Source organism: Cyphomyrmex costatus, unplaced genomic scaffold, assembly GCF_001594065.2.
Source record: "Cyphomyrmex costatus isolate MS0001 unplaced genomic scaffold, Ccosl1.0 scaffold574, whole genome shotgun sequence".
Lineage (NCBI taxonomy): Eukaryota > Metazoa > Arthropoda > Insecta > Hymenoptera > Formicidae > Cyphomyrmex > Cyphomyrmex costatus.
This window is the reverse complement of record NW_017279920.1, coordinates 1-10,191: the sequence shown is the minus strand read 5'-3', so window position 1 is coordinate 10,191 and position 10,191 is coordinate 1. Positions and strand designations below refer to the sequence as shown.

General features: G+C 41.5%; 3 protein-coding genes across 3 annotated transcripts; all 3 read right to left on the bottom strand.

Moving 5' to 3' along the window:
* Nucleotides 1-1,833: 1,833 nt before the first annotated feature.
* LOC108779300 (uncharacterized) lies at nucleotides 1,834-2,817 on the bottom strand. Its single transcript, XM_018546688.1, has one exon. It carries the CDS (start codon nucleotides 2,815-2,817, stop codon nucleotides 1,834-1,836), a length of 984 nt encoding a protein of 327 aa, XP_018402190.1.
* A 38-nt stretch (nucleotides 2,818-2,855) lies between these two features.
* LOC108779299 (uncharacterized) lies at nucleotides 2,856-4,379 on the bottom strand. The gene is made up of 2 exons (XM_018546687.1): nucleotides 4,083-4,379; nucleotides 2,856-3,974 (listed from the first exon to the last, which is right to left on the bottom strand). The coding sequence occupies exons 1-2, from the start codon at nucleotides 4,377-4,379 to the stop codon at nucleotides 2,856-2,858; spliced, it is 1,416 nt and encodes a 471-aa protein (XP_018402189.1).
* Nucleotides 4,380-4,588: 209 nt separating this feature from the next.
* On the bottom strand, nucleotides 4,589-8,428 carry LOC108779298 (uncharacterized). Its single transcript, XM_018546686.1, has 5 exons — nucleotides 8,243-8,428; nucleotides 7,740-8,129; nucleotides 6,650-6,920; nucleotides 5,734-6,466; nucleotides 4,589-5,669 (listed from the first exon to the last, which is right to left on the bottom strand). The coding sequence occupies exons 1-5, from the start codon at nucleotides 8,426-8,428 to the stop codon at nucleotides 4,589-4,591; spliced, it is 2,661 nt and encodes an 886-aa protein (XP_018402188.1).
* Nucleotides 8,429-10,191: the final 1,763 nt, after the last annotated feature.

The following is a 10,191-nucleotide window of genomic DNA, read 5'->3' as shown; positions in this document are numbered from 1 at the left end:
ACATCAAAGGTGCCGACGCTTAGGGAGCGGTCGAGTTGCCACTACAAATGCTTCGAAGCGTTTGATTAACCAATCAGAAACAAGAATTTTACAAATTAACCAATCAAGAAATGCTTCGAAGTATTCGTAGTGGCAACTCGACCGCACCTGTTTGCGCCGTTATGTGTGCAAGGAAATGTCTCACAATGCCAACGGACACTTGTACAAAATAACTCTGTTTTTTATTACAGCCAGACAGATACAAAACTTATGAAAACGGTAATGCTCGGTTCGAACTTGTACAGACAGTAATGTTCACTCTCGCAGTGCGCAAATCATGAGAGTAGAGGGGATAAAGCGCTGTCGGAGCGCCGCAAACTAAACTTAGCACGGAAAAACTGATAGGCGCTGCACGCAACCAAGAGCGGGATCTTTGATATTAAAAGTAGCTAATAAAAATGTACAAAACCCTATAGATACGCAAACATACTGCGCGCCTTGATATAGCCTATCGAAATGAAACAAAAAACAAAAGAAATAATGCTCAGATTCGCATTTGATTTACAGAACATGAGATTCAAGTACATTGTAATGATATTTCATAAAACGCTTGTAACGATGCCCCCCTAAAATGCATCGTTCCCGCGTGGTGCCAACGAGAGTAGGAGCGAGGCGCCTGCTCGCATGTTAAAGTAATTCGCAGGAACAGCAGCTGCCGTTGGAACCGCCAGTCTCGCCGAAAGGTACCGACCGTCGCCGGGGACCGCCGATCGGAAATCTTCTCCCACGAGAAGCCGATCGGCGGAAAATACCGCGACCGGCCGAAGTATTGCGAGCGAGACTGGCGGTCGAGTATAAGATACCGCGATATCAAGCCGCGCGAGGCATTTTTGTCTTCACCGCTTTCCTGATACATCCGATCCGATTACCAGTTCCTTAGCTCACGATACCGATCCATCGACTCGCTCGTCCGACGAACCTGAGGGGTAGGGTGTACCCTGCCTCTGCCGGGCGCTCCCGGCCGCCGAACGAGCCGTCCAGGAAACGCATCTCGAGCACGCAACCAGATTCACGTGTTGTTCCGACGAACCTGAGGGGTGGGGTGTACCCCGCCTCTGCCGGGCGTTCCCGGCCGCCGGACAACCGTAATTAGTTAGTACTCCCACCTTCCTTACCTTCTTTTCCGCATCCCGAAAATCCCGTCTTGGTACTTGACATTCGAAAAGGGGTAGGGCGCTCCCTGCCTCTGTCGGGCGTTCCCGGCCGTCAAGTACCAACTCCGTTTCCTTTCCTAGCATTGCCAAAATTACGTATCGCGCCGCGAAACGACGCTTGCTGGCGTATACCCGCGTTCCGCCGCGTTGCAGATCGCCGTCGAGAAAACCCGCGACCGCCGGTATATATCTCGCGCCGTTTAGGGTTAGTTTTTGTTGTAGAGTCCGCGTCCGTTTCTGCGTTAATATATATATACATTTCTTTTCTGTTGTCCGCGCTCGTTTGTATATATATATATATATTCTCTGTTACCCGCGCTCGTTTATTTTCTTCGCTGTATTATTGTAAGTCGCGTCCGTTAATTATATATTCCTATATGTTATTTGTCTCTTCGATTTTTATAATTTCCGTACCATCTAGCTTGTCTTAATAAACTATGTTTCTCGTCTAACTATTACTTTCGCATTAGTATTTTCTTTACCGATTTCCGACGCTTCACATAATTTTCCGCCGCCCCGTTCCGACGCGAATACTCCTCCAGCCGAACCTTTTTTTATACGATACGCAAATTTTTCCGACGAGCTAGTCCGAGTATAAAAAGCAGGTAGTTACACGCTTTAAAATAGAATTATAACAATGTTAATTATTAAACGCATTAAGCTTTTCTTCAATCGGCAAAACTGCAAGTTTGGAAGCTGGTCTTTTATAAGAACCGGTTGCGGTTTTGACAGTCGCTGCCCTCACAATGTTATCTTCTCCCAGGAAGATTTCTAAAATTCTGCCAAGTACCCATTTCAAGGGTGGAGTACCATCCTCACGACAAATGACTAGCTGACCGATTTGAATGGAAGGTCCATGATTAGCACACCATTTTATACGATGCTGTAACTGAAGCAAATAATCATTCGACCAACGCTTCCAAAAATGCTGTCGCATCTGCTCTAGATGCTGCCATCTCGTTAAACGATTAGTTTGTATTTGCATGAGATTAGGTTCTGGATATGACGTCAGAGTGTCGCCAATAAGAAAGTGCCCTGCAGAAATGTAACTCATGTCATTAGGGTCCAATGACATAGCTGTTAATGGCCTCGAATTAAGAATAGCCTCCACTTGTGATGTAAATGTTGATGCTTCTTCGAAAGTCAGTGGCGTTTCCCCGACTATTTTATAGAAATGCCTTTTGAACACCTTCACGGTAGTCTCCCACAAACCGCCAAAATGTGGTGCACGTGGAGGTATGAAGTGCCAGTTGATTCTTTCCTTGGCTGTTTCATTTATAACTTTAAGCTGATGCTCCTCCTGACTACATAGAGCTCTGAGCTCTTCTAATTCACGATTGGCTCCTGTAAAAATAGTTCCATTATCCGAGAAAACATTTGCAGGCTTACCTCTGCGAGCGATGAATCGCTTGAACGCATTAAGAAATGCATCCGTTGTCAAGTTAGATACTACTTCTAAATGTGCAGCCTTTGTTGCCATACACACAAATACCGCTACGAAAGCCTTGAGACGTTTACTGTTTCTCCGCGAACCTTCACGAATGTAGATCGGCCCGCAATAATCTACTCCTGTGCTATTGAATGGCTTTGATAGCGTAACTCTCTGCATCGGTAGGTCCCCCATCAATTGCTCCGAAAATCGCGGCTTCGACCTGAAACATTTTATACAACCTCGCAATAATCTGCGGACTGTACCGCGCGCCTTGATCGGCCAATATTTTTGGCGAACAGCAGCCATGTTGCGTCTGCTCCGGCATGCAAGCTCCTCAAGTGCTCGTGCTCTATGATGATCTCTGTAAACCTGGAATGATAAGGCAATAATATTGGATGTTTGATATCCGATGACAATTGTGCGTGCCTTAATCTGCCTCCAACTCTTAACAACTGATCCTCATCCAAAAATGGATTTAAATATTTTAGACAACTCTGTTGCAAAATTGTCTTGCCTTTTTTGAGCCTATTGATCTCTTTGTAGAATGCAATCTCTTGCTCTCTTCTCATTAAGCTCTTCTCTGCTCTTTCTAGTTCGCTTGCTGTTAATGGACCATATGCTTTTTCTTTCTTACAATTATACAGAAAACGCAAACATGTGGCCGCGATACGAATTCTTCTATTAAAATTGCTGTATTTTTCAAACGGACTCGTGTCGCTGCAGGCTGATACAGCCACTACTTTCGATTTGTCACGGTCTTCTAATTGACTTTCATCATAATCTATTTGTTTGTGCTGTTCCTCTGGCAAGTGCTGTTGATGCAACCATTGAGGCCCATTCCACCAAATTTGCGACTCTAAGGATTCCTGAATGCTCGCCCCGCGCGAAATCAAATCTGCTGGATTTGATTTACCTTGAACATGTCTCCAATCTTCGATTGCTGTTGAATCTTGAATATCGCCCACTCTATGAGCTACAAAGACCGGCAACTTCTTGTTAGTAGCCTTAATCCAGTATAAGACTATTGATGAGTCGGTCCAATAATATTCCTTGCAAATAGGGATTTCTAAAGATTTCTTGACCTTTTCTGCTAGGTGGACCAAGAGCTGTGCGCCGCACAACTCCAGCCGTGGTGTTGATAATACTTTTATTGGAGATACGCGTGATTTAGAGCATAACAAATGTACTTCGACGGCTCCGTGCGCGTTAAAACTGCGAAGATATATACAGGCGCCATAGGCGCGCTCACTAGCGTCCGAAAATCCGTGAATCTCTACGCGTGTGTCCCCTTCTGTGAAGTTGGTTGTGACTCTGAGAGGTATCTCAATCTTGTTAACCTTCAACAAGTCCTGAATGAATTGAGCCCATTCCGCATTGATTTTTGGAGGTAATGGCTCATCCCAATCTAAATTGCTTCTTCAAATAGTTTGCATCAAGATCTTCGCCTTCGTGATTACTGGCCCGAGCAATCCTAGGGGATCAAAGATCTGTGCAATTTGTGATAGAACTATTCTTTTGGTGTACGTCTTTGGAAACGACTTTTCAGCCTGAAATCTGTACTGAAATGCATCCTTGGCAGGATTCCAATTAATACCTAGAGTCTTGGCTGATCCAAATTTGTCCAACTCGAGTAGTCGATTGTCTGATGACGTGTCTTGCATCTCGTCGAGTAAACTAGCGCTATTGGAAGCCCACTTCCGTAGCCTGAAGCCTCCTGCTTCAAGCAATGCAGATATCTGATTGCGTATTTCCATTGCTTCTGTCAATGTGTCCGCTCCTGATATAAAGTCGTCGACGTAGAAATCTTTGCATGCCGCAGCCGCACCCTTTGGAAACTTGTGAGCCTCGAGATCCGCCAATTGTTAAATAACCTTTGTTGCTATAAATGACGCTGGCACAGTCCCGTAAGTTAGCGTCAACAGTTCATAAGTCTTAATGTTTTCGGATGGATCATTCCTCCATACTATTCTTTGTAATGATGTTTGTTCAGCATCCATCTTGATCTGCCGATACATCTTCTCAACTTGCTCGTGCTGCTGGCAGTTTTTATGACGCAATGATGTGGCATGTAGAAATGTGGCCAAACGTTGTCGACTGAATTAGTGAACTCGCGCATGTGTCCAAGCGCTAAATATTCGTGTATAAATTTGCTGTACTCCACCTTGAGCTGTGGGTCACGCTTAAATCGTCGCTCCAGACTCTTAAATATCTGGATCGCGATTTCTTTCGAATTTCCTAAACGTTTCATCATATGCTCTTTGACTAGAAGCGAAACGACGAATCTTCCATGTTGATCCCTTTTGTGAGTTTTCATGAAGTGGTCCTCACAAGAGCACTCCTCAGGAGTTCGTGTATCTTTTCTCTCGCAACTTTCAATTTGCCAAAATTTTGTGAGAGCTTTATTCAACGGATCAGTTGTGGCTATACTGCAAACAGATCCCTTGGATAGCTGGCTAGCACTGGTGCAATTTCCTGAAATGATCCAACCCAAGAGAGTGTTCTGCCACGTTGGCTGGCTTTTTGCTGATTTAATCGTTCCGACGGCCAATAGCTCAAAGAAAATTTCCGCTCCTAGCAGCATGTCGATGCTCGACGGTTTATCGACTTGCGGGTCCGCAAGTGGAATGTTCTTCGGAATGTGTAAGCCCACTCTATCCACCATACTGCAAGGTAGATCCTGGGTAATTCTCTCGATCACCAAGCAATCTAATGTCCTCTTGAACCCAGTGATTCTAGATTGTATCATTACTTTTGCTGAATTTCTGACTTGAGTCTGCTGCTGAGCCAATCCGTAAATCGGCACACTGATTGATTGTAGTTTAAGCCCCAGCTCCTTACAACAGTTACCTGTAATAAAGCACGACTGTGAACCATTGTCGAGTAAGGCTCTGACGGATTTAATTTTTCCTGTAGCGTCCTGCACATTGATTATCGCTGTTGCTAATAAAACCTGTTGTGCTTCCTTCACTGACGTACAGCTTATGCTAGCTGTTTTCGAATTTTCTTCGCTAGATTCGCTAGGCTTTGTACCTGCTTCCGATACGCTTTTGACAGCTTGTTCAAAATGCAACAATGTATTATGTCGTTTGCTGCACTTACGACATTCACCGGCTGAGCAATCTTTGGCTTGATGCGCTCTTTAGACAATTAAGGCACATCTTGCGAGTCTTTGCCTCCTTTATTCGCTGATCCACCTGAAGCGCTAAGAAATCTTTACATTTGTAAATACTATGATTTTCCAAGTGGCAATACGCACAGCCGTTCTTCGTGGTAACTACGTGTGCTGCAATCTTTTTATTCTGCGATGACTTTTCACTCGCTATCTTTGAATGCTGATCTCTTGATGATGCTTCCAATGCTCTGCAACGTTGAGTTAAAAATGTTATAAGTTGTTTGAAAGAGGGAATACTACCTCTATCTATGGTAGTTTCCCATTCTCTGGCAGTTGCGTGATCTAACCGAGTTGTAACTATATGTAACATTAGGTCGTCCCAATGCTCTATTGGCCTCTTCAACGCCTTAAGCGCTCGTATGTGCTTTACCACCGTATCCAAAAGCTTTCTCAAAACAACATGATTGTCTTTACTCATATGCGGAAGATCAAACAACGCCTTTACATGCTTACTGATTATCAAACTAGGATCGTCATATCTCTCATTGAGCATTTGCCACGCTTCCCTGTAATTTTCTGCGGAAGGTTCGAGTGACGAAATTACGTCATACGCCTCGTCTTTTAGCGCCGATACCAAATACTGCATCTTTTGAACATCTGGCAGTGCAGCATTCTGATGAATCATACTGTGGAACATGTTACGGAATGCTGTACACTCGTCATATTTGCCTGAAAATGTAGGTAAGGTTATACGAGGCAACTTCAAAGAATCATTTGCGGAAATCGTTCCTTGCGTTAATGGCGTACTCTCTCTTGCGTGAGGGAGATTATGAAACGAGCCATTAGGTTGTTTCATTCTATGTCTTTGCTCTATGAGCATCTCCAATTTAGTAATAATTATGAAATATTTACCTTCGAATGATTCTCTTTCCTCCTCTTGATTCATCTCACTTTGATCGCTATTATCTAACGCTTCGATCCTACCTTGAATTCCGTTGAACTCATTCCAACATGGTGTGAACCTTTGTAAACGAGCACGCAGCTCTATGATGGAAACGCTCTGAATGTCCACAGCATCCACATATGTTTGAAACCGCGTGCACTGCGACTTTAGTGTCGTGCGGCGTTGCTTTAATACCTTAAGCTCATCCTGTACGTTTTGCATGGCTCTCACGATTTTACGCTTTGCGTGCGAATTGCAGATTTTAGGTTAAAACGCACTTCGTAACGTCGCCGTCTCTGAATACACTTGATAATGACTTTGTATCTCTCACGAATGCTATAAGATGCAGTTTATATCCATCCACGAGCACGCACGTGAAAATAAGAAAAAGATGGCTGGCCTCTTCCGACGCCTTGATGCAGTGCAAGTTGATGCCGGACAAAGGGCCTTTTCTCAACGACAGTTCTGTATCCTCTGCCTGTATCCGGCTCGAAGGACCAAAAAATGTTTGCGCCGTTATGTGTGCAAGGAAATGTCTCACAATGCCAACGGACACTTGTACAAAATAACTCTGTTCTTTATTACAGCCAGACAGATACAAAACTTATGAAAACGATAATGCTCGGTTCGAACTTGTACAGACAGTAACGTTCACTCTCGCAGTGCGCAAATCATGAGAGTAGAGGGGATAAAGCGCTGTCGGAGCGCCGCAAACTAAACTTAGCACGGAAAAACTGATAGGCGCTGCACGCAACCAAGAGCGGGATCTTTGATATTAAAAGTAGCTAATAAAAATGTACAAAACCCTATAGATACGCAAACAGCACCCTTAGTGTCGTAATTGGTTAAACTGTGATATTACTAGCATAACTGAAGTAACTGAAATAACTAGCGCCAGATACTACATATATATGTAGTATCTGGCGCTAGTTATTTCTAATTTTGTCGGGGAGGATATCCTCCCCGACAAAATTAGAAAATACTTAAAATAATTAATACCTTAATCTTAAATTATAAATTCAGTTTCTCAACCGGTTTTATGTCTCTCTTAGGTCTGACCTTAGCAATACTAATCTTCGCTTCGTCTTCTTTCTGAATTACGACCTGTTTACCCTCACTTTCTGGTTCTTTAACAATTTTCGACTCTTTCAAATCCTTTCCTTCTTCCTTTTGCATCAAATAGGCCTCTTCCTTACTATAAAACTCTCCAGCCTTTACAATTTGATCTGTATGTCTTTTCCATACTAATCCTTCTGCATCTAACGTTCTACATAAATAAGTTCTAACACCTAATTTATTCTTAATAATCGCTTTACGCCAAGTTGGCTTCGTTGGACACTTATAATCTCTCACATATACCATTTTTCCTGGCTCAAACTCAATTTCTCTATTTTCCTTAAAATATCGCACCTGCTTCTCTCTAGCCTTTTCCCTTTCAACAAACTCAACCTAGTTCTAATTTTGCGACCAAACATCAATTTTGTTGGACTTTCTCCTACGCACGTATGTGGCGCATTCCTATATGATGCTAAATACCTATTAATTAATGTAGTTGTACTCACTGACGCATTTCGCTTATCTGCTAACGCTTTTAATAATCCTCTTTTAAAATTGCCCACTGCATTCTCTGCTAGACCGTTAATAGCTGGATGATACGGAGTTGACGTTCTATGGTTAATTCCATTGTTCTTACAAAAATTAGCAAATTTCTTCGACACAAACTGTCTACCATTATCCGAAAATATCATGCGCGGAAGACCGAAACGAGCAAAACATTCTCTTAATCTCTCTATAGTCCCCCTCCCGCACTCATGTTAGACATTTCAAATACTTCCGGCCATTTAGTAAACGCATCAATTATAATTAAATACGTTTGACCTAAGGTCCTGCGAAATCAATATGCACTCTATCGAACGGAAATTCTGCTTCTAGGAACTTAATTAATGGTGAGTTACTAGGATTGCTGGCCACAGCTCTACAAGCTTCGCACTGCTTAACATAATCTTTTATTTCTTTATCAATTTTAGGCCACCAAATATATTGCCTTGCTACCGCTTTCATCTTTGCTATTCCTAAATGAACTCCGTGTATTTCTTCTAACAGAGCTTTCCTAAACTTAAATGGCACAATAATTCTATATCCCCACATAATAAGCTCACTTTCGATACTAATTTCATCCGCCTTATTTAAAAATTCTTTTACATCTTCGCCAACTTCTTTCGGCCATCCATTTCTCGTATACAAAAATACTTTACTTAATACTTTATCTTTTCTTAATTCTTTTCTAATCTGTGCTGCGTCAATGGGCATACGTTCTGCTGTTACAAAATGAAAATAATATTCATCTTCAACTTCTTTAATTTTACCTCGTCTGGGCAACCTAGATAGACCATCGGCTCCTCCATTTCCGGTACCTTTAATATGCTCGAATTTATATTGAAAACCGCTTAAAAACAAGGCCCATCTTTGTAGCCTACCTGCCATCTGCGAAATACTTTTATGTTCTCCAAACAAGGCTAATAACGGTTTATGATCCGAATACAAAATAAACTCGTTACACATTAAATATTGATAAAATTTATTCGCTGCCCAATAAATAGCTAATGCTTCTTTATGTATCACAGAATAATTCTTTTCCGCTTCATGTAATACTCTGGACGCGAAAGCAACTTTTCCGTGCCATCCGGCATAATATGCAATAATACTGCTCCTATGCCTACCTCTGACGCATCACAGACTAATTTAAGCTTCCATTCCTTATTAAAATGTACTAAATTCCTATCTGAAATTAATTCGCTTTTAATTTTTTTAAATGCTTCCTCGCATTTCTGAGTCCATTTAAATATTTTACTGTTTTGGAGTTCATACAAGGGTGAAAGTACTTGCGACAGCTTAGGTATAAATTACCATAATAATTAAACATGCCTATAAAAGTTTTAATTTCTGCTTTATTTTTAGGTGTAGGCACTTATACCATGGCTGCTACTTTTTCAGGATCCTTATGTAAACCTTCCTTATTAATAACACGTCCTAAATATTTAATTTCGGGTTGAAAAAATACTGATTTCTTTAAATTAATTCTGAATCCTGCCTCTGAAAGGCGTTTAAATACTTCTTTTAAATTTTGTAAATGTTCTTCTTTGTTTGCACCCGTAATTACGATATCGTCAATGAAATTAATTACATTTTTAATACCTTGTAAAACTTTTTCCATAGTTTTCTGAAAAATTGAACATGCTGGTTTGGTTCCAAAAGATAACCTTTTAAGCAAGTAAATTCCCTTATGCGTACTCCAAGTCAGTAGTTTACTTGTTTCTTTCGAAACTTCCAACTGATTATACGCTGCTGTAAGATCTAACTCAACAAAATTACCTTTTTAAAAAAAGGGAAAAAAGGCGCCAAGTGTGCGTGTTAGCCTCACAAAATAAAATGTAATCTTTTCAAATTACGCCAATTGTGAAAGGAATATATTTTAACAATATATATAACATATATTTTATTTCAAAAAGTA

Bases quoted from the DNA above. Each gene is read 5' to 3' on its own strand.
- LOC108779298 (XM_018546686.1), bottom strand. From the start codon at position 8,428: ATGATATTTTCGGATAATGGTAGACAGTTTGTGTCGAAGAAATTTGCT. The intron at 6,921-7,739 runs GTCAGACCTAAG...TCGCACGCAAAG, and splicing joins CGAAGATTAGTATTGCTAAG to CGTAAAATCGTGAGAGCCAT. The intron at 6,467-6,649 runs GTAAATATTTCA...CTACATTTTCAG, and splicing joins GGAAAGAGAATCATTCGAAG to GCAAATATGACGAGTGTACA.
- LOC108779300 (XM_018546688.1), bottom strand. From the start codon at position 2,817: ATGGGGGACCTACCGATGCAGAGAGTTACGCTATCAAAGCCATTCAAT.
- LOC108779299 (XM_018546687.1), bottom strand. From the start codon at position 4,379: ATGGAAATACGCAATCAGATATCTGCATTGCTTGAAGCAGGAGGCTTC. The intron at 3,975-4,082 runs GTAATCACGAAG...CAATTCATTCAG, and splicing joins CCCTAGGATTGCTCGGGCCA to GACTTGTTGAAGGTTAACAA.